The 27,892-nt window shown below is 41.6% G+C and overlaps 1 protein-coding gene across 9 annotated transcripts in view; it reads right to left on the bottom strand.

Moving 5' to 3' along the window:
- RAI14 (retinoic acid induced 14) overlaps positions 1 to 27,892 on the bottom strand; it is a 135,095-nt gene that overhangs the window by 62,368 nt on the left and 44,835 nt on the right. For all 9 annotated transcript variants that reach the window (XM_048850651.2, XM_048850649.2, XM_075128417.1 and 6 more), the window contains exon 3: positions 3,224 to 3,354. In XM_048850651.2, coding sequence (XP_048706608.2) covers positions 3,224 to 3,354 — 131 coding nt within the window. The remainder of the gene's footprint in view (positions 1 to 3,223; positions 3,355 to 27,892) is intronic.

The raw sequence follows: 27,892 nt of genomic DNA, 5'->3' as shown, positions 1-27,892 counted from the left end.
AGAAAAATTTTAAACTGCCCCTTTCCCCAAAATGGAGAGCTGCTGTTTCAACAGCCATTTTAGGTCTCCTCCCACTTTTAATGCACTTTCTAATGAGTGAGCTAAAGTGGGCCCTATTTAATAATCCAGATTTTCTTCCTTGCTCTGCTAAATTTTAAGAAGACAGAGCAAGTTAAAAATGGCTGCTGAGGCACAAACTGGTGCTGTAAGGGCAGCCAGAATTCTGGGGTCTGCTTTAAGTTGAAAACTTACCGGCCTTTAAACTTTACAGAATGTGAAGCACTGAATACGATGGCTTGAAAAAGCAGGCTTCAAATAAATCTTAAAAGAAAGCCAGAAAAAATGCACATACTGAATACAATATTAAAGAGCAACTCCCCCCCCCCCGCCCATGTTTTCACTTATTCCACTACGACATATTTTCCATGCTAAAAGAATATATTGCGTATATCTCACATTTTTTAAAAGGCTTTTTAAAACAGTTTCAAAATTACGTCAAACACGAACTAATGAGCCATAGTCCAAGAACAAAAGGCCACACCAAGGTACAGTATTAATGACATGGTGCACTTCTCCAGATCAGCTTCTCAGTTTTTCATTTGTCAGAGTTGCTATCCATTGGGTCAGCACTAAGACAACTTGCGCATGTCTGCTAAACTCCTCACTACATTTAATGGGAAACGAGGATTGAAAGCAGGGTCCTGCACAAGGCATAACTGGAGCCATATAAATGGACTTGCCTTTGTTCCGACACACTCATTTTCACTGACACCACTGCATGAATACTTTAAATCAAGTGCTAGGTAAGCGGACACACTGAACTACAGAGAACACAGATCTTTAAATCACCAGTCTAGATTTGTTCCATTCATTTAGGATCACATAGCTGTTTCAGTGTTAGTATAGGATAGCAAGCGTCTTCCCGGATACTAAACGTGACAGCTTGCAGGGTATCCCTCCAGGGCTGGGAAAGAAAACAGTGTCAGAAACCAATTCATACTATATTTGAAATCTACAAAAACCCTCAGTAGAGTCAGGCAGTTGAACCAGAACCAGATTGAGCTGGTATTTTATTTGAACCAGAACTGAACCTGAACCATAAATGTGTTCTATCTACTGAACCTGAAGAGAAAAAAATTTGGGTTACCACTTAAAACAAAGGTTCAGCAATTTTTAAGCTTCAATTTTTTTTTAAAATAAATCTACAGTGATCTTATTTTCATTACTAAACGAGACAACAAAGTAACAAATGGGCATGTGATTGCCACCAGGAAGGCCTGCCTCCGTATAATGAGAAGAGAATGAGACTAGAAGGAGGTCAACGCACAAGAGGAGGGAGGGAGAGGGAAACCTCAAGGAGCTGCCTGTACACCAGGAGGCAGCAAGGGGACCAGGAAATAGATAAACAATATCTGAGACACCCATTCCCACCAGTCCCCAGGGAGAGAGAAGAGGTGAAATGATCCCTGGGCCAAGAAGTTAATAACTCTTCAAGCCCAAGGAAAAAGGTAATGGCTCCCCAACCCTTCTCCCTCTTAGACAGGTCTCCTCTCACCATCCCCATCCCCTGGGGCAGCTCCTCCCTCCAGTTGCCCCAAACTCAAATGTATCCTTTCACCAGAGGTCCAGTATAACACAGCAAATATTAGAAGATGTTATTTTAGTTTGCTAAAATAAATTGTTCATAAAAATAACTGCGTTATTTGACAACACAGAAACACTAGGAAGATACTCAAGCAAAGTTAAAAAAAATCAAAATAGTTTCAGCTCTCTTTTTTGAGATTACGTCCACTGAGATTAAAATTTGATTTGAACCAGTTCAAAGTGGTAACCAAACTCGGTTGTTGTTTTCTTTGGTGGCTTGAACTGGAACTGAACCCGAACACACGGAATGCAACTGAACCCGAACAAAACCAAAATAAATACCGGTTTGACTCCCTAAGTAGAAGAAAGGTTATACCGGATACAGTGGAGTTAATTCTAAAAAAGAAACTGGCTCTAAATTATAGTTTTATTTAATTTACGATTGGGTAAAAATGAGGACATTAGACATATCTAATGAAAATAGCTGTTGAAGTACTTCAGTTGTATCTTTTGAATTATCTCAAATTATTTGTTTAAAAAGAAAAAGGTGCATGTAAGTTCAAGTAAAACCCATATTAAAATATGGAAACGCCCACTTGAAGAAACTAGAACACACAGACTTCTATGGTAAGAAAGTCTCAAGTCATCATGAGTCATTGCCATCATTTAATATTCCTCATATGCAGAACAGAAATAGAATAGAAGTGGCAAACTGAAACAGACCAAGTGGGAAGCACAGCATGACTCCATAAATACAGCCTAGGGTAGTACCGTAGAACTTGGTAGAAATGGTTTTGTGTTGCCTCTCCCAAGACAGGATGATTGCCGCGCCCCCCCCCCCCCCCCCCACCTGCAATCTTTAAAAGCCTTTTTTCTCATGGGATGCCAGGCTGTGAGCGATTTCCTCATTTGTTCATGTTTTCTATATGATATCAAAAGGAAAGGTCTGAGGGACAGACTGTAATCCCCTGCGCTCCCGTAAGCAAGTTAGGAAGTTTTCACAAGAGGAGAAAAAGGAAAAAGGGGTAGGGAAGAGGGGAGTAAATGCTACTTTCACTTTTCCAAAGAGATGAAGAGCTCTTCTGCACAGGCGCTGTTCTCGAACACCAATCACAATGGGAAGCCCAGTGCTTTAGGTTCTGTAAGGCTTAAATCCCTGTTACAATATTATGGATTCAAAGCATTAAAGCACCCATTAAAGCAACTACCATTTCAGTTTTGCAGTGTAACTAAACCAAACCTGCATGGGGGAAAGTAGCCCCAAAGGTTTAATGAAATACCATTCTGCCTGTTTGGAGCTTGCACCATGGAATGTGGCCATCCCAAAGTGCCAAAAGTCTCTTCCCGAGGGAGCTGCCAATGAGCCCAGCAATCTAGACCCATGTCACCAAATGGCCTGAAATTCTAAATAGATATTTTAAGTACAAACTGTAAATACAGCTCTGGAACAGAAAAAAATTGTTTAACCTGTAATGCATTAGGACGAAGGGAAAGAGGGACCATTTTCAGGCTGATCATTATTTTGTAGTTGCAGCTACTAAGGCCAATTTGCAAATGGAACGTGCTCCCAGCGAATGGTCTCAGTCTTCCTCATCCCTTGAGGACACTGAAAAAAAGTTTTAAAAGTAGGCAGACTTACGCAGTTTTGCCGTCACTATCCTGTTTGGTGGCACTGGCTCCCTTTTTCCCCAGCAGTGAAGCCACTTTCTCTGGATCTCCATTCTCCACAGCTTGCAGCAGCCGGTCGTCATTCTTATTCCACTCGTTAGTCTGCAGTAAAAGAAATATTTAAGAGAAATCAATGCCAGCAATATTTCCATGCTGCGCTGAATGACTATGCATACGTTTGCCATCTATCACAGTTAAAATAAAAGCCAAGCAAGAAACCACACACTGAAGAGCTGGCACTTGATAAAGACCCCTATGAATAACTTAAAATGGATCATGTGGTGCATGATTTCAAGGACTAGCAATAGCTCAAGTCAGATCAGATGGATTTCTTTTAAACTAGTGAGATGAGGAGTGAGTGCACTGCAATTTTTTAGGTCAATCCCAGTCGGTCAATCTACAGCACAGCACTTAAAGGAGAGAGCTAGCGTAGAAAAGTTGCTCTGTAAAGCAGTACTGCAGAACTAAATCCATTTGGCCCCTCATTAAGATTCAATGAGGTTCATACATGAACTCTTCACTTCTCTAGTTCATTGTTTTTGTTTTAGAGCTCTGCTGGAGTTGCCAGGAGCTACCTTTTTAATCCCATGATACACGAGACAAGACTACCTGGGAGGCATACCCTTAGCTGATTCAGCAAACAAAAGCCCCCTCCCCATACCACTGTGTGCCTGTAGAAACCTTTTCAAGAGAAGCGTTTTCTGCAGCTCCCAGTAGCACAGCAGACCAATAGGCGGAGAGATCTCCCTTTGCAGATTATAACCACTTGTATTGCATTTTTATTCCCCTGCCACATGTAAACCTCTAACCCAGACAGGTATTCCAGCCCTACCTTCGAATGCTGCAGACAAGAGAACACCACCAAGTATTTTAATCTTTACCAAACAATCCATTAGTCCCCTTTCTCTGGAGGGGTCTTTTCTCTGATTAGTGACAGAAGATTGCACATTCTGGATCATTTTAGAGCACAAGGACCACTTAAAAAACAAAACAGAGCACCAGAACCTCATTCCCTGTACTTGAACTATGGATCCAGTTGGCCAATGGGGAGGAGAGTGGGAAAACACACCTGTTTGATTACCCCCAAAATCCCTTCTACATCCCCACCTTACAACCAGGAAGAACACTAAACTATAATCCCAGCAAGAGAGTCTTCTGTTTCCACAGAAGTCAAAGCCTTTTTTTTTTTTTTACACTAACATTACACATCCAGTGAGGAGGCTCTTTAAATAGACTATGGTTGTTCCCAAAAACAGTTAGCTCTTGAACACAAATGCTCTCAGGAGGTACTACATCAGAACCAGATCAGTGCCTTTTTGATAGGTGCTGAATCCACATTAGTGGGTCACTTGGAAAACCTGCAGCCTATGAAACTCTTAGGCATGGAACTCTCCACAGTGACAGACAAGCAATCACGGAGCCTAGTTTTCCCAATGGACCAGAAATATTGATGTTTCTCTGTTTACACATGTGCAAAATAAGTCAGGGTTCTCACTAATCTAAATTAGGTGCATGCTAGGTATAAAAGCACAACTAAAGACATCCTGAAAAATGGAATGGGTAGAAGCTGGTCAGAAAGAGCATGAGCCTGCACACATGCATACATACTTCAGTCAAAGTCTTCAAAAATACAGTTAAAGTAATTTCTTATGGGAACAGAAGCATCAGGTCTGAAGATAACCTACAAGTTACTGGGAGTTGAAAAACTCCAAGCAGAGTGAGCAATTAGGACGGGCAAGCAGACAGACAGCACGTGAAGGGACTGAGTCTGGAACGAGGGGAGCCAGGAACAGCAGTGGTGTCAAAGGGAAGTGGCAAGCAGACAAAGGAGGAAAGCGCACTGGCAGCCTGTGGAGTGCAAGTGAGATGGCTAGTCCAGCATATTATATTCTTAATATGGAGCACAGCTGTGGCATACGCTATTGTAGAATCTAAAGCATTAGTTATACCAGCAAATTTTGATTCTCTCTTGCAAACAGAATAAAATGAAGCTTGTCAAAAAAATTTTAAAGGATAACTAAAAGGACTCTCCACCTAAAAGTTACTTTTCTGTCTTACCTGTAATAGTAGTTAAAAAAATCCATCACCTAAGATTACTGCAAGATTTCTCTGTTTTTCAGTTTGTTTACCCTGTGTGTTTGACTGCAATTTGTGTACAACTAGTTTACTGGGTTAACTTACTCTTATGGATTTTTTTTTTACAAAACAGGGAGAAAAAAAATATTTTTTAGAATTGGAAAGTGTGATGGTAAAGTTACAAAAACTAGCATTCGAATTCCAAGGCAGAAGCAACACCTGCAAGTATTTCATTAATTTTTTTGAAATGGAGTAGATTTTAAAATTGACAGTGCCCCTTTAAACTTGGCAACATGAAACACTAACCTACATTTGCACAAAAGGAAGATGAAAGGACCTAATCTTTAAGCACGTTTCATGTCCTGAAATGACCAGTTCTAGTTCTCAAATATTGGAGATTAAGCTACAGGAAAAAGATTAAGATTAAGACTGTTACTGAAAATCCTTGGCAGCATGAACCTTGATATAACTACAGGGCTGCTCAATAGTTTAGAATATAATCAAATCCTGCAGAACCAGTTAAAGAGGGGATTTAAATATTAACCTATAGCAAGTAACTAAAATTGAAACGTTGTTTGATTATATGCCAACGATTAGTTTGGCAGTATTCTGTCATATGCAAGTCACCACGCTAGAACCCCAACGCCATACACAGTTTATTTTAATCCTGATTTCAGTTTTTTAATTTCTCCCTAGTGTGGTAGTGACACTAAGATCACTGTATGCAAGAGGCACTGATCCCATGTTCACAGTCACATGCCTCATTAAAATTTCAGACCCGATTTCAATATAGCTGGGTCCTAAAATTATGTGCCGATATTCATCTAGTGTGAAAGATGTGCATGAAGATTTACAGACCTTAAACTTGTAAAGCATGAAGTGTTTTGAATCCAGCTCTTATTCTGTACAATGGTGCCAAGCTTATTTTAACAACAAAACATTGTACAGTACAGAATTACTCTTTTAAAAAGGAGAGGGGCAGTACTTTATCTTGTAATACTCAGTTTTCAACCTTTTTTTTCATAACACAATTTATGCACATATATTATACAACTGAGATTGGAGAAGGGTTGCATTGTTCACCTGATAGCTCCTATTAACACGTGAAGCTGCTAAGGTGATTCTACTCTACCTAAAAATTAAACAGTCTTGAACTTGGACAAGTTAATTAATGCTCTCTCTCTCTCAGGGAGAAAACTTATCTTTGTTAATCGGACATGAATATCAAGACTACAAGGTTACTGACATACTGACTATTTAAAAAAGAAAGGGTAATTTTTCCTTTGAGGGGAAGGAAGTAGATGGTGGAGGTAGAGCAGCAAGATCTATATTTGGATATAGCAGAATGAGCACAGTGAAAACAGCTTCTCAAACTATTTAATACCTCCTCTTCTCACCACTGAAGCTATTCCTAGTTTTAGCAATCCTGAGTCATGGAGAATGGGCCACTACACTAATCAGCTTGAATTAATTCGGCCAATTATATGATTTTAAGATTTTTTTAAATGAAAGTATAACCATATTTTTGACACATATATTTAAGATCACTTAACACATTAACTAATAGTGTACAACAGGTGCATTCTACTTTAAAAGGCTAACTAACCCCTTTTAAATTACTGTTTAGAAAGTAGTCCCTTCTCTATACTCAAGCAGCAATGAACTCATTGAAGTTATAGTTAGGATACAAGGCCTGTTATGTTTTTAAACTGGATCAAAAGTTATATTCATTTAAATGTAATGAAAATTATATGAATCTCTGAGAGACACCAGCATATTAGCAAAATGAAGTGACAGATGGTAACCTTATACTATGCTACAGTTGTCACCTAAAAGAGAAACTAGATACCTATAAAGTATACTTTAGACAATTTGGTACTTTTATTTATTTTTCCTCACCATTGTATTTAAAATCACTAATATGCTTAAGAATAAACAGAAAAACACCATGAAAATCCTCAAGACCTCTAGCTTAAGAATGAACTCCACCCCACAATCCATCTCTTTGCTCAGTCTATCCACTGCCTCCCGTAAAGCCTGGGAGAAGAGAAGTCCAGCAGCATGCCCTGACGGTCACCATACCTGGGATCTGGCAGACTAATAGGTGAGTGAGGCGGATAATTTTGAAGTAAAGGCCCTCAGTGTAGAACACTGCTGCTAGCCGACTTGCATTGAAGCGTGTGGACTGTAAGAACTGAGTACTTCATGTAGCCAGGATCCAGTCATCAACTGGTACCCAAGACAGATCATGAAATACAGGTCTCTGAACAGAGGCCAAGACATTTTCCACTAGGTACAATTTCTGAATCTCTTGAAGGCTTAGCCTGAGGGCATTGTAGTAACCCAATCAATGACCACGGAGACGCCTACCTGCAAGGAAACAGAAAGCACTTTTGATAACTGTCACTGCCCAGGTATTTAGAAGCAGTCAGGGATCCAATAACTTTTGCAACAACTGGGAGGCAAACCCAGCACCCTCACTCCAGGGTGCACATACAGTTTCTACCTTTTCCCCCGCACGGTATTTCACTCACTCTGAGTGCTCCCATTCCTTTCTGCGTTGAGTTTTATCCAGCTAGCCCTCATCTATACCCAAAAATCTCCATTAGATACCAGGCAAGTGATTCCGCTACACTAGCGGGCAGGAAGAGATGGTAATGTAAGAATGGGTGTCAGCGCCCTGATGAAGTCATAGGCTCATGGACTCCCCTATAAACACTGAACAGGAAGGATAGCAAGATGGAATCCTGGGGGGAACCCTGTATATGAGCCCTCAGGACAAAAGAGAAAGGCCTGACCCAATATCCATTAGAGTCAATAGAGAGGCTCCTTTTGATTTAAAATGTTTTGAATCAGGGAGTAATTCTTAATTCCTCAGTTCTCCCAGAAGGAACGGATTGGAGCCACATATCCACATTCTCACTAACAAAAAAACAAAAAACAAAAAGAAAAACACCCTGTTCTCAAAAAGGGTGGCGGAGAATTGTGCTGGCACTGATTTGTAGTTAGCAAAAAATTCTCCATCAGTGGACTGGGGTTGAGCAGCACTAGTGCTGTGACTGGTATAAACATGTATACAGGGGGAAGAGGATGTGATGCTGTATGACTGAAATATGACCACAAATATCATTAATATTGGCACTGTTAGACAATTGCAACAAATCTTGTACAAAGTATATCATGAAAGGTGTCAATGGAAAATTTATGATTTGCTAAATAAGATTGTCCTGCATGTGCCCCATTTTTGCATTTTGAAAAGGTGAACCCTAGTTCACCTAGTTCCCACCTACCTAACTACCCTTTCAGCCACCCTCAACACTCACCTACCGAGTTTTTGGCACCTCCATGACCAATCACAGCCAGTGCTCAAGGTAAGGCACGTTGACCGTAAGCTTAAATTTATGCTTATATGCAAGTTATTTGAAAATATACAAGTTAGCACATTAAGTAATTTGAATGAGATCTTCCAGGAGGTTAAAACACATTGACAGGTTGGGGTCTGTGGGAAAGCTTGCCCTGCTGTGGCTGTGCTGTCAATACAGAGGACTTCATTCTCCAGTAGTACTGTTAATCTAACCCCTTTCTGCAGCAACATATGTACAGGAATTTTTTTAAGCAATGTTTATGGCTAAAAGCAAATGTATGAATATGCAGATTGGCAAATGGAATAATTTGAAAGGCATGAAGCTGCACAAAAAACTTAGCAGCGTGAGTTTATAAAGTAAACTTAAGTTTGCAGGATCAGAGCCTGAAAAAGCCTGTGCGTGTATTTTGGTGCAAGAACAAATCACTCTCTTCTTCAGGCAGTGTGCCAACCAGCTACCAGCAGCTTCCTTTTAAACACACTTAACATTCTGTACTGTGATAACGGTTTGTGTACCTCTGAATGCCTGAGCAGATCAAGTGTGCATTTCAGCTTAATGAAACAGATTCAACCTTCTATCTAGGCTTTTCTCAGACTATTTTTTAAATTTCCAATGCATTTTTCTTTTAGACACACCTCCAACATAATATTATAGTAAAACTGAACTGGATACTAAAAAATTAGGCATTACATACCAGGAGACAAAATAACATGGATACGAAGCCTATAAAGTCTATGTTCTGGGTAAAATGGAAAGTTTTAGAATTTTTAGACAAAACTTTAATTCTTCTATTTAAGATTTTCTTGTCTTGTTATGCTGAGGGTTGAGCAATCCCACCGCTTCACTGAAACTGTTGGGCATGATAGCTGCCTTGCATTCAGGCTAAATGATGGAACGATTACATGCCGCTTTCTTTAGCAATAGTTGAAACAATGGAAAACCACTGCCCAAGGATCAGACCACATGTGGGCAGTGGCTGAACCATGTAGACAAAGGGGTTTCCCAGGAGTCTGATAACTAGGGATTGATTTGATTGCAGCTGTGTCTGTGAGAGAGAAGCAAGGGAACCACCACAGAAGCACACAGAGAAGGCAGCACGGAAGCCACAGAGAAAAGCTAAGAGAGCTTTTGGGTAAAGTGCTACCTTGGAAGAGGCTTGAAACTGTGACTAAAGAAACTGCCTCCTGCTGTTTGATTCCAACTATGTTCAGGGAAACAGGGTTGTACGTTTTTTGTAAATAAACAGACAGGACTGTGTCAATACTACCAGACACCATCAATTTCTCTTCACAGAAACCTGCAAAACCTTGGCGGCGGCGGCAGCGGCGGCGGGGAGGGGGGAGGAATATAACCACTCAATCCAAAAGGGGTAACAGTATATTATCAAAAAAAGAAAAGGAGTACTTGTGGCACCTTAGAGACTAAAATCTATTTGAGCATAAGCTTTTGTCATAAATATAAAGGGAAGGGTAAACCCCTTTGAAATCCCTCCTGGCCAGGGGAAAGCTCCTCTCACCTGTAAAGGGTTAAGAAGCTAAAGGTAACCTCGCTGGCACCTGACCAAAATGACCAATGAGGAGACAAGATACTTTCAAAAGCTGGGAGGAGGGAGAGAAACAAAGGGTCTGTGTCTGTCTGTATGCTGCTCTTGCCAGAGACAGAACAGGAATGGAGTCTTAGAACTTTTAGTAAGTCATCTAGCTAGGTATGTGTTAGATTATGATTTCTTTAAATGGCTGAGAAAAGAATTGTGCTGAATAGAATAACTATTTCTGTCTGTGTATCTTTTTTGTAACTTAAGGTTTTGCCTAGAGGGGTTCTCTATGTTTTTGAATCTAATTACCCTGTAAGATATCTACCATCCTGATTTTACAGGGGGGATTTCTTTATTTCTATTTACTTCTATTTTTTATTAAAAGTCTTCTTGTAAAAACTGAATGCTTTTTCATTGTTCTCAGATCCAAGGGTTTGGGTCTGTGGTCACCTATGCAAATTGGTGAGGCTTTTTATCCAACATTTCCCAGGAAAGGGGGGGTGCAAGTGTTGGGAGGATTGTTCATTGTTCTTAAGATCCAAGGGTCTGGGTCTGTAGTCACCTAGGCAAATTGGTGAGGCTTTTTACCAAACCTTGTCCAGGAAGTGGGGTGCAAGGTTTTGGGAAGTATTTTGGGGGGAAAGACGCATCCAAACAGCTCTTCCCCAGTAACCAGTATTAGTTTGGTGGTGGTAGCGGCCATTCCAAGGATAACGGGTGTAATATTTTGTACCTTGGGGAAGTTTTGACCTAAGCTGGTAAAGATAAGCTTGGGGGGTTTTTTTCATGCAGGTCCCCACATCTGTACCCTAGAGTTCAGAGTGGGGGAGGAACCTTGACAGCTTTCATGAGCTACAGCTCACTTCATCGGCTACATGCAGTGGAAAATACAGTGGGGAGATTTTATAGACACAGAGAACATGAAACAATGGGTGTTACCATACACACTGTAACAAGAGTGATGGTAACACCCATTGTTTCATGTTCTCTGTGTCTATAAAATCTCCCCACTGTATTTTCCACTGCATGCAGCCAATGAAGTGAGCTGTAGCTCATGAAAGCTTATGCTCAAATAAATTTGTTAGTCTCTAAGGTGCCACAAGTACTCCTTTTCTTTTTGTGGATACAGACTAACACGGCTGCTACTCTGAAACCAGTATATTATCAGTATAGGGTTTTCTTACTATAACACTACATTCAACACAAAACCTCTGGAACCCAGATTATTCCCACCCCAGTTATCCAGAATTCTCAAAAAGAAAAAAAACCCAGCATTATGCACTCAAAATCATTAAGCCTTTATGCCTGTAGGATTTGAGTGCTGCGGCCTCTTTCCTGCAGAGCTTGCACATTGCAGGCCTTTGACCCCAGTAGCATCTGTTTAGCTTAAACCTTAACTTTCCAAATGAAACAGTGTCCCTCCTCACCCATTTTCACCTTCCCTTTATCTTCAGATGAGAGGTTGTGCTGTACTACACTGATCACCTATCTCCACAGTCACACCGTCTTTCTAATGTCTTCCAAGTTAGCTATTTAAGGATTTGACAAATCCACAAAAAGCAAGAAAAAAATATCAAAAAGTTATGACTGAAATTCCATCCCTGGATCAGAAATCCTCAAATATAGGTTACAGCTGGGTTTGATCATCAAGTTGCCAAATTATGTCCCCAGTTATACCCATTCAACCTCATCTACTTCAGGAGTACAATAGAACCTCAGAGTTACAAACACCAGAGTTACGAACTGACCAGTCAGTCAACCACAAATCTCATTTGGAACCGGAAGTTCACAATCAGGCAGCAGCAGAGACAAAAACAAACCAGAACAAAAAAAAAAGCAAATACAGTAGTGTGTTAAATGAGAACTACTAAAATAAATAAATAAAGACAGAGCAGCATTTTTCTTCTGCATAGTGAAGTTTCAAAGCTGTATTAAGTCAATGTTCAGCTGTGAACTTTTGAAAGAACTACTAATATTTAGTTCAGAGTTATGAACATTTCAGAGTTACAAACAACCTTCATTCCCATGGTGTTTGTAACTGTGAGGTTCTACTGTAGTTACAAGCAAGGATGGAACTGGCCTTCAAAACCCAAAGCAAAGTGTTTTGCAATACCTTCAATAGTCAGCAAAGGAAATGTGGAGCTTGCAACTATGCAGATCCATTAGCCAAAGGGATCACTCAGAAGGAGACCACCAGTGCAGCTATTACTAATATAATCGGATAGCAGCTACTGTACTGCTGTCTAGCCTGAGAGGTTACCTCCTCTCTTCCCCCAACTCCTGCATGGTTCCCCTGAGCAAAGCCCATTTGCTCCTATGTTTGTATTACATATCACATTAATAAAAAAAACATTACATTTAGTGCTGAGTCACTGAGAAGATATGCTTCATTACTGGGATTGTTTAGATAATCAACTTGGTAGACTGTGTAACTGCTGAAATAGTTTAGCCAGGAATACTCTGTTAAAGAGTAAATACAAGTTTTAAAATACAAATGAAGTCTTAACATTAAGGTAACTAATAAACTGTGAAGATCAAGGAGCTGATGCAGGTGTACCAGGGCAGCTCTCATTTTGGTGTCCTTGCACTACAATGCTGGGGAGAGCTCTGCACATTGTTCCAGAAAGGTGGCTTTCCCCTGCCAAAAGTTCTGCAGCCACTGCTCGTCATCTCAGACCTGCATAACGATGCGATCCCACCACTCAGTGCTCGTTTCCTGAGCCCAACAGCGACAGTCCACCATGTGAAGCTGCTTCACAAATACCAAAAGTAAAACCGGTGTTGTTTCTTTCCATGGCACAAAGCAGGGCAGGCACCACAGATTCCTGTTCAGAGCTCATGATATACTACATGATTAGCCACATTGTGTTCGTAACACTGACCACAGCAGTAGAGAGCAGTGCAGGATCCATCCTTTCAGGCAGAGATGGCAGGAGCACAATAAACAGGGGCCATTGAAACATGGCACAAAACATAGTCGGAAGCCCATGGAATGATGGGCAAAAAAAAATGCATCATGGGACATTGAGCCCGCACCTCTGATGCACTGCGATCCACTCCGCCTTCCCACAACTCCTAGCTGCAGAAGGTGGGGAGTTGGACTGTGGGATAGCTACTCACAGTGCACTCCTCTCACTGTCGATGCTAGAGCAACAACTGTGGACGCACTGCACCGACAGAAAGAGCGTTGTGTGAACATGCACGCGTGATGTAATTATAGTGGTTACTGATCGTCGCAGTGACTTAACTCTGTAGTGTAGACATAGCCTTTGAGACTGGCTAGATGAATGACTGTGCCACAGCCAACCCAACCATCACCAGATCATGCAGGACTTTATAAGAAAGCCTCGGAAAACAAACGACCATTCCATTTCTTTTCTTGAGTGAGAAGTATGATGGAGGAGTTTGTACGAAAGGCAGAGTTTAGAGGGAATGTGGTCATATGGGAAAACATCCTCAAAAGATAAATGTTTTGGGAGAGGTCCAAATTCATAATTTGTTTTTACTGAAAATCTTATACTCTATGTTCCACTGAAGTATTTCTGTGTTAAGCCATTTCAAGGAGCTTGTGAACTCTCTGCTGAAAGGTGCTATGTACATTAACTTTATAACACGCCAGATCTGAACGGCAACTCTGGGAGTGATTGTCAACAAAATGGAATGCAGAGAAATTATCACAACAAATTTATACCAAGGAAATAGTTTATAATTTACACCTCAACATTTAATGGTTACATCAGAAATCCTATTTTCCCAGTTTAACCTGGCCATTGTGTTCCCTTTCCCTTTTTTTTTTTGTTTGACTACAATGGCTGACATTTAACATTTTCAGTAACAGACTAAACACTTGCCACAGATGAGGCAGTCACTCTATTAAATGCAAACGAGCAACAATTTTTAGGGTGGAAATCAAATCAGGCAAACCAAATAATCTGTAAAAAGAAAAGGAGGATTTGTGGCACCTTAGAGACCAACAAATTTATTTGAGCATACGCTTTCGTGAGCTACAGCCCACTTCATTGGATGCATTCAGTGCTGTAGCTCATGAAAGCGTATGCTCAAATAAATTTGTTAGTCTCTAAGGTGCCACAAGTCCTCCTTTTCTTTTTGCAGATACAGACTAACACGGCTGCTACTCAAACAAATAATCTGTGACCATTTTACAAGAAATTTTAATCCATTGTTGTATTCTCTGTTGCGCCTTATACCTATATAAACCGTATACTGCTTATTCCCCTTTCCCATTAAAACTTTACAATGATGATGCTAAAATACATTAAATAGAAGAGGCCAGTTAGAGTCAGACACTAGCTTTCATTTGTTCACATAAAAAATGAAATCCAGCCCTTTCATTGGGGGAGGAGCAAGGGTTCTTTCATTAACTTTAAACAGTTCTACTGACTTGATCTGAGCATGCAGTCATCTTGGTGCTAACTGTGCTCTTTCATCTGCTGTTGAGAAATAGGTTACTTAATCAAAACTGCGATAGTTGCTCAAAAGAGAAAAGAGATCCTGAAGTAACAAGAATGGAATAAAATGAGGTTTAAATCACTGACAGTAAGCTAGCGTATTGGCAACAGGTCAAGCCACCTCCCATTGTTTATCAAATCACACATCACCAATAAAGTGACTGGAGATTTATCTTTGTTTGACAAAGGATGGGCAGTTTCCCCACCACATGCAACTGATCATTCTCAGTAAGTCAGAAAGTGGTTAGACCAAGAATGATCAGTGTATCTGAACAAATGAAATACTATATCTTTTTTTATGGGCCTTTAAAGAAAAAAACCCCAAAACAACCTAAAATCCTTTTTTAAAAGCACTTCCCTTTGAAGTCATGGTTTTCCATTGATCTACTTTTTCTTCCATTTCTAAGGATTTGGAATACAGTATATATGCAGTCAGAGCATTGTTTTTCCTTGAAATTAACATCAGATTGTGATACTATTAATAAGTGTCTGCTGCCGGATACAAAGATGTCTCTCATTTCTAGAGAAATCCCTAGTGATGGCACAACACAGATCAGATAAATTGATTAATATAAATGTTTTCAAACTGCGTTCCACAGACTACCATGAATCCTTAGGTTTTCCTTGTGATCCCTAGAATAAAACATCTGTAAGACACATAGCGGGATACCGAGGGAGGTTTGGAAAGGAGGTGGTCTGCAAAGAGGTTTGCAGAATTTTAAAAAAAGATGGAGAACTACTAAATTAATGGACTAACTATGAATAGGGGATGGCACCCACTTTTGAAATGCAGATTTTTTTAAGGTTAGGATTTCCAGAGAAGTCTAAAGAAATTAGGCACCCAACTCCAATTAAATTGAAAAGGAATTGAGAACTTAACTTTCTTAGTCTCCTTTAAAACAAAAGTAAAAATCTTTAAAAAAAAATATCAAGCCTTAAAGCTAGATAGGGCCAGCAAATACCATATACAGATAATCTAATCTGACTTTGGATCAGGTAAAGGGCATGTTTTGAAAACTTTCAGCAGCAAATAGCACACCACTAAATCATTATTCCCATGAGCTATAGGGATACAGGCAGTTATGCAAACAACTTTCTATACAGGTTTCAGAGTAACAGCCGTGTTAGTCTGTATTCGCAAAAAGAAAAGGAGTACTTGTGGCACCTTAGAGACTAACCAATTTATCTGAGCATAAGCGTAGCTCATGAAAGCTTATGCTCAAATAAATTGGTTAGTCTCTAAGGTGCCACAAGTACTCCTTAACTTTTTATACAGTTATTGTGTAAACAGCTATGCAACATGGACCCTGAAAAATTAAATGTGTAAATGTGGTGTCCTGCAACACCACATGCCTTCATAACCATGAGACTCGAATAAGTTCTTTGGGGCAGGCACTAAGGGTGTGTCTACACTGCAATAAAACACTTGGAGCTCCCAAATGTCTACACTACAATTTTATAGGCCCTGAGTCAGCTGTAGGTGTTTTACTGCAGTGTAGATAAACGTTAAGCCCTGGTTTACACTACACAGTTAGGTCACATCCATTCAGGTCTGTGCATATCGTCACCACTCAACTATTAATTCACATAGCATTCTCTTAGCAGGACTTCTCTTGTTAACTCAGCAGCACTTCTGCTTGCCGGTTTGAGCAACTGAGCATGCGACATCCACTCAGATCTTTACTGGCCTCCTTGATCCCCTTCTTTACTAGAATCACTGCTCAGAGACCACCATGTTTAATGGATCTCTCTTGTGTTTGGCGAGCAGGTAGCCCAACCTTGGTTGTGTTGGAACCTGCTTCTCTGACATCCACCTCAATCTGTTCCTCACTGCTCTTAATTCCACTCCTTTCCCTGCATATTACTAAGACAAGTATTACTATTCCTACTACTCTTCTCTACCCCTACACAAACTTTGCAGTTTGTGTTTGAAGAAGGTAGTTATGTTATAGTTTTTTTAGATGGCTTCCATTATGATGAAGTAGACTCAGTACATGTATGTAGCAAACTGGGGTGGACTTTATAAATAGATTAGAGTTAAACATAAGACTGCAGTACCAGTCTATGCTGACTAGTTCAAATGTGACAAGATGATCATCTCTAAGAATTGTGAATACTGTAAACATTCTCCTAGCCACTTTTGTATTACACTATATATAGTACAAATATCCATCTGAGATCACATGGTCTGTTCTTTCAGCATGATAGATGAGCCTTGTCTGCAAATTAAAAAAAAATTGCTAAACAATGAGCAACTTGCCTAATAGAGTTCCATGATCATAGATAAACAAGTTATCTTCCAAAATACATACCTATCAGAGGAAAGCAGGGAAAGCATGAGAAGCAATAGAGAACTAAAAAGGTTAATTTTAAAGACACATTCAGAATTATTTTTGATATCTACTATACTGCAGAGTCTGATAGTCTTGTAGTTTTCAGAAGGAATCCAATTTGAGATTTTGATATGAATTTTGAAAACTATTCTGAGCAGTAAAAACATTGTCTATTTATAACTGAAGAAACTATCAGTAGTTACCGGGTACAGCTCTGTATCCTCAAACTAAGTGACACAGCCAAATAAAACAAACACAAACAAATGACACCCAGGCCCCTGTTCCAAGAAATGATTTTGTCTGGAGTCTTTAAGAGCTCAAGACAATCTTGAAGAGCACTTCAGGATCCTAAAAGAAGGCTAAAAGTTTCATTATCTGTCTGACTTTCAGGAGGCTTTGAAAAATGTGTGCACCGTGGATTGACTTTATGATCTAATACTTGTCAGTCGGTGAATGAAATATATTACAACTAAGAGTTTGGCTTGCTGTTGAAAGTTTCTTGAGTGAAATGGAGGATAATCCAAGTCACAGGCAAGTTACACGCAAGATACATTCACAGTAAAACTGGAAAGTCATTCTGCACATAAAAATCTGATTCTCTGACAGTTTTGAGTGCTTGGATGTTTCTCCTCACTGCACTTTCCTATCTTATCTATGCTTTGTTAGAGGGCAGATGAAATGTGGCTACAGAAATAGCTCCTGCTTCCATGTAGCCACCACTACTCCCTCCAGAGAAACATGACACAAACAGTGTGGCAGCTGTCCAAAGATGGTTGGATCAAAACTTTTAGTATGGTAGGGGCAGAACAAAAGTCTTGCCCGTATATTTGCCATGTGGCTCATCACTTGCAAGTGATAAAACACACCAGCCCCCTCCCCCAACATAGTATCTCTGCACTAGATTGACAAAATCAAATACAGATTCTAAATTTTAAATGGATTTACAGTGCTATTATAGAAGAACAGACTTCTGCCCTGCCCCCCCCCCCCCCACTAAAGGAAGTGGAACTCTCCCCTAGAGTTGGCACTATAATTAAGGCTAAGATTTTGTCATGGATATTTTTAGTAGAAGTCATGGACAGGTCATGGGCAATAACCAAAAATTCATGGAAGCTCATGACCTGTCCCTGACCTTTACTAAAAGTATCCATGACAAAATAGGGAGGAAGGAGGGTCCAGCATCTGCAGCTGCTGAGAGCTCTGGGATCTCCCCCGCTGCCTGCAGCGGCTGGGCATTCCAGTAGGCCCCCTGCCCAGGAAGCTGCGGGGTCCCCCCTCAGATGCTTGCAGCTCTGGGGTCCTCCTACTGACCTCCATGACATAATCATAGCCTTAACTATAATTGCAAATTTACCAGCATATAAAAAGTGACAAATTCCCTTTTAACATTCAAGTTCCGGTCACCCAGATGGCTCTCTCATTTGCAGCCAACCTATTCCTCTAAAGGTAATGGAGAAAACAACCTGAAATAGACAAAAATACATTCGCTCACTAGCGCCAACTATCGAAAAAGTACATGGACCAAGTCTGGAATATTAGCAGAGTTTCTGAATTTCAGTTTTGAAGCTGGGCATGGGAAACTTACTAGATCTGCTATAAAACCATAATTTTAGGTACATTTATAGCCCCTAATTCTTTTGAAAACCCAAATATTTTGTGACTTGCACTGAGTTGCCTAGAAATCAGTACTCACTCGTTCAGTTCCACACTACCTGCCACATTCCAGGACCAGCGGATGGAATGACATCCTATTTGAGCAGGAACCAAATGAGTCAATACCTTTCTCAGCACAAAATGCAAGTGCCACTTGCCAAGATATCGGATAGTGTGCTCCTGGCATTCCCAAAGCTGAAGCCAAAAACTAAGCTTAAAGTGTAAAAACTGACCATTGAAATCTGCAAGAAAGAGGGGCGGGGGCAGGGTCTACTCATGAAATGTGGCTAGTTTCCAAAAGTTTCATTTTATTTCCCCATTCTATCACTGTAGTGGATGAGAAGAGTTTTCAGAAGCCATTTGAAATGGATCTGGATCCACCTCTCTTAAAAAGGAGTCCTGAGTAACCTACTACCTGTTATACCAATATCCCTAGAAGGGTCTTAAGAGAGCAGAGCAAGCCGGCAGGAACATGTAAACTGCAGCTGAATCAGAATTTAGTCAATTGTCTCCCCACTTCTCCAAGAGCCTGCTGAAGGTGTGTCTGCAGCCCTTCTCTTATAGGCTCAGAATTTAAGGTCAGAAGGAACCATCATGATAATCTGACCTCCTGCACATTGCAGGCCACAGAATCTCACCCACCCACTCTTGTAATAGACCCCTAGCCTCCGGCTGAGTTACTGAAGTCCTCAATTTGTGGTTTATTAAGGGAAGGGTTTGTGGCAGAGTATCATGGCTCTTCAATGGATTCACAGGCAGTAATTTTTCTGCTGTGTACATAACAAGGTGACTGCCCACAGCTTAGGGTCGGGTAAGACTGGTAGAAAAACAAAAGGAAACACTAGAAACTCCAGATCCATCAGGGTCTGATGAAGTGAGCTGTAGCTCACGAAAGCTCATGCTCAAATAAATTGGTTAGTCTCTAAGGTGCCACAAGTACTCCTTTTCTTTTTTCCAGATCCTTTGGGTATTACTAAGTTTCCTTTGTGTAGGCAATTAGACCTACAGTCTCATTTGTCCAGCTGGCCTAACACCACCCCAAACTAAAGACTCCCTTTTGGGAAGATGACCACACAGAGGAGCTAAAGGGGAGAGCATGCCCTGTCCCTTCCCCCAGGTCCATTTCCTTTCTCATTTGGAGAGGAAGCTCCACTGCTCCCCAGAAGCAATTCCCTCTACAGATAAGTTTCCTGTCCACAAGGCACAGATGGCTCCACCGTTCATCTGACTAATGGCCCACAGCTGTCACTCCTGCAAGCTATACTTCAGGCAGCCTCCACAACCCAGCTTTTCGTCCCCAGCCTAGTGAAGGGGTTTAACCCCTTCCTGGTTGAGCCCAGAATGAGGTTCATACACCCTGCCACAGGATCACAAGCCCTGAATTAGTTTGCCAACATGCATTTCATAGATACCATTTATACACAGAGTTTTCTAGAGTGCTAAATGTCTATAGTACAATTGTCTCTTTGGGTACTCTTAGAAATATGATTCCTCTGTATCTTTGGATTCTCTCTCCATCACATGTAACCCAAATTAATTCAGAATCTATCCTTTTGCCTTCTGCAGTAGAGTACTGATCTTACAGAATATGCTGAAAATCGGATAATTCTTATTGCCAGAGACAGCGCAAGGCCTTCAACATTTTACAAGGCTAAAAAAAGTTACTATAAATTTAACAGTCTTTTCAAGATGAAAGTATAATCCTTCCAAAACTTCAGACAACAGATGACTCAACCATCTGGACAATTCCATTAAAATTCTGTCTTGTAAATATAAATATGATGTAATGTACAGTGATCCCAGGAGAAAGGAAAGGTATTAGACGTATGTGACCTGCACAAGTGTTCCTTGAATCCATCTGGCTAGCTATTTTGAAAAAGGTAATACTCAGATAAGCAGATTTTTTTAAAAAAAGTCCAAGATAAACATTTTTAAGACTATTCTTGGAAAACAAATGCAACGAAAATAAGGTTGTGACAGGGTTGGGTCACAGAAACTCCCTCAAGACTCTCACTAGATATGCTGGGATACCACTCAGAACAGACCCCCCTGCCAGAGAAGGCTTCCCTGCACTCCCGTCTTGCTGAGTTAGACACTCCAGTCAGCTACAGTACAGACCAAGAGGTTGGGCCATGCCCCCCTGCAGTTCAGACACTAAGATTCCCTTAGCCCAGGGGTTTCTCAGTTAACAGAGACTTTCCCAGCACCCAGTATTCAGTCTTTCTGGGAGACTAAAGCCCAAATGAATCCGTTTTACTCTGTTTAAAGCTTATACAGGGTAAACGCATAAATTGTCCACTCTCTATAACACTAAAACAGCTGTTTGCTCCTCCAGGTGTTAATTACTTATTCTGGGTCAATTAATAGGCAAAAGTGATTTTATTAAGTATAAAAAGTAGGATTTACGTGGTTCCAAGTAATAACTGACAGAACAAAGTAAGTTACCAAGCAAAATAAAGCAAAACTCGCAAGTCTAAGCCAAATACATTGAGAAACTGCAAACAGGTAAATTTCACGCTTAGAGATGTTCCAATACGCTTCTTTCACAGACTGGACTCCTTCTTAGTTTGGGTTCAGCAATCACTCACACCCCCGTAGTTACTGTCCTTTGTTCTAGTTTCTTTTAGGCATCTCTTGGGGGTGGAGAGGCCATCTCTTAAGCCAGCTGAAGACAAAATGGAGAGGCTTCTAGGGCTTTTTCTATTTTCTCTCTTGTGGGTGAAAACCCCTTTGTTTTTCTGTGCAAAGTCACAGCAACAAGATGGAGTTTGTAGCCACCTGGGCAAGTCGCACGTCTATGAGGGATAGCTCAGTGGTTTGAGCATTGGCCTGCTAAACCCAGGATTGAGAATTCAATCCTTGAGGGGGCCATTTAGGGATCTGGGGCAAAAAAAAATTGGGGACTGTGCCTGCTTTGAGCAGGGGGTTGGACTAGATGATCTCCTGAGGTCCCTTCCAACTCTGATAGTCTATGAGTCTATGAATGATTCAGCTTTTTGCAGGCCTGATGCCATTGCATCTTAGTTTGAACATTCCCAGGAAAGCTCAGATATTGATTGGTGTCTCCCAAAGTCCATTGTCAGTTAAGCATTTCTTGATTGGGCACTTACTGAGAATAGTCCTTTCTCAAGAAACTAACCAAATGCTTCACTGAGGCTACTTAGAATCAAACACACAGATACAAGTACATAGCTAATATTCATAACTTAAAATACAAAAACGATACAACCCTATGCATACCATGGGAATCTATAAGATTTGCATGTCAAGGGAAGTTTTTTTTTAAAAAAAAAAAAGATTTTAAATAAAAATATTAGAAGAAGAGAGAGAATTGGCTTTTATTGTAAGGAGAGGTTTCAGAGTAACAGCCGTGTTAGTCTGTATTTGCAAAAAGAAAAGGAGTACTTGTGGCACCTTAGAGATTAACCAATTTATTTGAGCATGAGCTTTCGTGAGCTACAGCTCGCTTCATCGGATACATCCGATGAAGCGAGCTGTAGCTCATGAAAGCTCATGCTCAAATAAATTGGTTAGTCTCTAAGGTGCCACAAGTACTCCTTTTCTTATTGTAAGGAGAGTGATCACTTTACATAAGCTATTACAAGCAGGAGAGCGGGGTGGGGGGAGAGAAAACCTTTTGTAGTGATAAACACCCATTTTTTCATGATTTGTGTGTATAAAAACATCTTCTGTATTTTCCACAGTATGCATCCGATGAAGTGAGCTGTAGCTCACGAAAGCTTATGCTCAAATAAATTGGTTAGTCTCTAAGGTGCCACAAGTCCTCCTTTTCTTTTTGCGAATACAGACTAACACAGCTGTTACTCTGAAATATGTGAAAGAAGTTCAGCAAATTGAAATTCAGAACTGTGAAAATAAAAGAATACATTTCCCCTAATACTACAAGTCCCATTTCAGTTTTAAAATTAATTAATATAAAATATTCTATTCTAGCCAAGTGTACAGTAAAATATACACTAGAATCACATCTATTAAAAGTGAACATTTTTAAACAGGTAAAATATCTTATAAAAAATTTCAAATGTATTTTACAACACAGTCTTTAAAAAAATCAAATATTTGAAGAGTCACTAATTAACTGGAATTAAGGGTGGAAAAACCCAGTTATTCTGATAAAGATGCAAGTCTTGACTTTAATAGATACTGGTGTAGCTGATTATCAGCTCTTACAGAAGGAAGCTATGGTAAGAATCTCTTATCCCAGAGTCTAGATAAGGAAATAAGTATTTATTTACTTAATTCTGGGTACTCAACACTTTTGAAAGTTAGGCCTCTTACCCCATGTCTACACTGCAAGGTAAGCCCAGGGTTAGTGGGACTCCAGTCAGATGAGCTATGTTAGTGAACCATGGGCTTGAGCATTAAGACTTTTCTAAACCATGCTCAGACATAGGGCTCTGGCATTCACAATGAAGTGTGCAGACCTGAGTCAAAGTGGATTGCAGATTGTTGTGATATGAGAGGATTAAAGGAAGGTGTCCCATGGAATTGTGGGATACTTTTCTGCTGACTCTTGGGACCAGAGCCAAGCAGGGCTACATCTACACACTGCAAAGCAATAGGGTTTGGACCCTGGGTCCTAACTTGACTCAAGCTCAGATCCCCAACCCTGCAGGATCCTGGGCATAGGCGGTAGGTATAATAGGCCAGGGAAGACTAAGCCTTCCCCGGCACTGCTCCCAACCCACCACCGGACGCCTGGGCCATGGTGGCCCTGGCCCTTCCCCGAAACCCTCACCACCTCGTCCACTCCACACTCGCCTCTCTCCCCATGATGCCCTCGCTGCTTGCTGCGTCCCTCTTCCTCGGGACGGGGGGAGAGAATGAAGAGGATGTGGAGAGCCAGCTGCCGGCGGACTCAGGTGGCTTGGCCAGGCACTGGGAGGCTGGTGACTTGGCCCGGTACTAGGGGCAGCTCAGTCCGACTGGGGGCGGCTCGACCCGGCCCGGCACTTGGTGAGGCTAATGGCTTGGCCTGGTGCTTGGGGGGGTAGGGCGGTGGTGGCATCTTGGCCCAATGTGGCTGGGGTGGGTGGGCCAAGGCTCCTCTCCTGTTGCAGGGTCCCCTTAGGGCGTCTCCATTTATGGGGGGGGGGGGGGGCTTCAGGGCTCTGGCGTGCAGAGGTGGGGCCAGCGGACCAGACTCCCCAAAGAGGGGGTTCACCTACTGTCCATGGTCCTGGAACCCTGGGTCCAAACCCTAGAGTAGCACAATTGCAGTGTTGATGCAAGGGGAGTTAGGCTTGAGCGTGGGCTTACGTTGCAGGGTAAATATACTCTGCTCCTGAGGGAATTCTGTGCCAAAAAAATAAAAATTCTGCACACAGTATTTTAAAATTCTGCAAAATTCTTCATATTTTATTGGTGAATAAATAAACATGGCAGTGGGGAGCACAGGCTACTGGCTGCATGGAGGTGGGAGATCAACCTGCAGCGACCCCCTCCTCCCAGGACATGGACTTGGTGATGAGGCTGCACCCAACCCTGACCTGGTGCAAGGGCCTGGCCTCCCCAGAAACACTGGGCCCTGCCTCTCCCTGCCAGGCACATCAGGTGTGGGCAGGCAGGCTCAACCCAGCAGGACCCAAGTATGGAGGGGCTTAGTGTGGGGGGGAACCTGGTGTGGGGTGAGAGGGTTCTGTGTGGGGCAATCTGGGTGCAGGTGGCTTGGGGGGGGCAGGTGTAGGGGGGAGCTGGATGCATAGTGGCTTGTTGGGGTACTTGGGTGCAGGGGTAATGGTACTCTGTATGGGGGTCCAGGTGAAGGTGATTGGGACTCAGCAGGGGGTCTGGATGCAGGGGAAGTGGGGGTTCGAATGCAGGGGTCTCAGCAGGGAGAGTGGTCTGGGTGCAGGGGTCCAGATGCAGAGGGTTGGGGCTCAGCAGGAAGGGTCTGGCTTGGGGGGGTGAGGTGCAGGAGGTCTGGACATAGGGGCGTTGGGCAGATGGGGGAGCAGCTCCCTGTACAATAACCCCTCCTCCCACGGCTGAGGAGCAATGGGGCACGATGTGGGGTTGGGGTGGGGGGGGGGGGGAGAGATGTGGCACTTGTTGCAGCTGCTCCTTAAAAGGGAAAATCCATCCTCCTCCAACTCCAGTCCAGCTGGGACTAGCAGCTGAGCCCGGCGTGGGGTAGAAGTCACCGGCCAGGGCACCCCCCAATCTCCCCCAGGGATTTACCTCTCCACCTGCTGCTCCAGGCACCCAAAATGATACTCTCCCTGCTGGGGAGGGGCACACGACTGCTCTTGCAGGGAAGCAAAGAAATCAGCAGGGGACACGAATTATGCACACACGCAGTGGTGCAGAATTCCCTCAGGACTAATATCCTTATCCACATGTCTGGACGAAGGAGCCTCCTTTTCAAAAATTTTGGCTAGACTGTTCTAAGTTATTTTTAGCCCATGAAGTACCAGCTACAAGATGTCCATTTTTGTTATGCTTCTTTAAAACATTCTTTTACGTTCAGAAACCAGGGGCTTTGATTTGGGGGGAAAAAATCCACAGTTAACCTCATAACAGCCTTGCAACTAGTTCAGAAAAACCCATTTTGCGAAATTTTGGCCTTGCATCCTTATTTGCGCAGACTAACAAATGTTATGCAAGTGATGTTTCCAACAGCCTATTACTTTAGGATACAAAAGTAATGATGATGTTATTGTTAGTGGCATACTTACTCGAGTAATATTATACAGTTATGCTGAAGACTATGGAAACCAAGTCCTCTACAACTTCCCTCAATGAGTTTCAATCTACTTGAAAAGCAAAGAACTCCTGAGCATCTATAGACAACCTATGATGTTCTGACGATTGCACACTGGAAACAGTTTTATCACAGGTTTTAGAGTCGCTGCCATGTTCGTCTGTATCTGCAAAAAGAACAGGAGTACTTGTGGCACCTTAGAGGCTAACAAATTTATTAGAGCATAATCTTTATTAGAGAGTTTTATCACAAGAGAAGATAAACTTTTGGCTCGTACTTCACAAAGACATTGTAAATTAAACCTTTGAGCTACAACTTTGTGCTTTGTATTCTGTCATTGACACAATACATTGCCTGAGGCTGCTGACTGCCTGCCCAGCCACTGAAGTGGTTTTACTATGTCCCTCTTGCAAAACTCCTCCATTAGGTCAGTTTCCTATAGGCCTCCTCCTCTGGACTGTAGGAGCTTGCATACTAATCTGCTGCTGAGTGGAATAGTGCAGAGGGCATTCCAAAATGTAAACACTAGGCCGAGGTGTCATTAACAGCATTGTAAGGTCACCTGCAACCTTTGAGTTGTATTTAAAACAGCTGTTAGTTTTATTTGCAAACATTGGTCATTTTAAGTTACAATCACAATCTGGGGAAGCATATATGGTATGCAGGATGGCACTACTCAAATTCCATTTATCAGAATGGAAGCAACACACTAACTAGAGAAAGATTATTATTTGATTTTGAACACACTGGAAGTTTTAGATGACTAGAGAGTCAACAATTGTTAATTTGCTGTATTCTTACCTTTACTTTAGAACGCATCATTAATATATTTCTATGCCTTCGAAAACAAACAGTTAATGTCAAACAGGAAATCTGAAGTGAAAAGTGGAGGATAGCCAGTCTCACTGAGCTTTATCAGTGAGCTCCATACATCCTGACACAGTATACAAGGCTCTACGTTACTGGAAGCACTAGCTATGCTGCTGTTATTTTGAGAGGCCTTACAGATATGAATATAGGAAACAATTTTGAATATTTATTTTCAGTCAGAAATAAAATAAATTAACAGAGTAGGGGGTTGCTGTTTATGAGTCATAGCTTGACCTCTATACGTAATTAAAAACCCTCCTTGTGTTTACAATAGCTAGGTTTTATAGATATGGTGCAATATGTCACATTAAATTTTTTTTAACAATTAATATTTTAGTCTCATAATAGTGATGAAAACCCAAGATGATGAAACCTAAAGCATTCTATGCATGTTTAGTTGGCTGTATGTGCACCCCCTTCTCTAGTTGGTGGGAGGAGAATCACTGGAGAGACAAGAAAAGAAAAGATTTGTTCCCTGTCTCACGGGCTGAGCATTCTTCTTCTTGAACGCCCTCAGTCCCTTCTGGCCCAGGAAGCTTGGGACTGAACTCTGATCCCTTTTATAGGGGCTATAAAGCCCATCTCACATGGACTAGTTTGAGATTTAAATAATGAATTGGTCAGTGAGCAGAGAGCTAATTACTTGTGTCTAATGACAAGCAGTGCACTGCTTCCATTACACTGGTGTAGTTGCTACTGACACATTTATTTTAGACAGAGCTATTGAGTTATCCAAGTGACAGCCTGGTTTCCTAGGAGATTGTCCCCAGCCAGCTCTGGCAGAACTCACTAGATAGATATTGTGCCCCACGTGATATTTCCTTCCGTCTGAGACAGTCCAGTTCGGTGTGTTTCAGCAGAGCAGACAGCTGCAGAGAACAACGGCCACAGCAGCAGCACCACCAGTGCCACCTTCCAAAGCGTCTCGCGTTTCAGCATGAGTTCGAACCCTAGAAGTGTAGGGCTGGGAGGGGCCTCGAGAAGTCACCAAGTCCAGCCCCTGGCACTTCAGCAGGACCAAGTAAATCCAGACCATCTATGATAAGGGTGGGTGGCACAAACCCTAAAGGCCTCCAGTGCCAGGGATTCCACAACCTCCGTGGGAAGTCTATTCCAGAACTTATCCACTCTTTTAGTTAGAAAGGGTTTTTCCTAATATCTCATCTAAATCTCCCTTGCTACAGATTAAGCCAATTACTTCTTGTCTGGTCTTCACTGGACATAGAAAACAATTGATCACTGTCCTCTTTACAACAGTCCTTAATATATTTAAACATTTACCAGGTCCCCCTCAGTCTTCTTTGCTCAAGACTAAGCATGCCCAGTTTTTTTAAACCTTTCTTCATAGGTCAGGTTTTCTAAACCTTTTATTTTTCTTGTTGTGGTGCAAGGGGAAAAGTAAAAGTGCCCAGATGTTAGAACTATAGAAAGAAGCATAATAATTGAATTCCAAAATCTGTTTACAGTGTTCTTGTAGCCTTGTTGGTCCCAGGATATGAAAGAGACAAGGTAGGTGAGGTAATGTCTTTTATTGGACCACATCTAAGGATATTTTTGGTTGGGTGTGGTGGTGATATATGGATTGTAAAAGCAAACCTTAGGCACAAATGCTTCCA

The sequence above is a fragment of the Caretta caretta genome, chromosome 5, assembly GCF_965140235.1.
Source record: "Caretta caretta isolate rCarCar2 chromosome 5, rCarCar1.hap1, whole genome shotgun sequence".
In the NCBI taxonomy this organism is placed as follows: Eukaryota; Metazoa; Chordata; order Testudines; family Cheloniidae; genus Caretta; species Caretta caretta.
The sequence above is the reverse complement of the archived record's forward strand: the minus strand, read 5'-3'. Positions and strand labels throughout refer to the sequence as shown.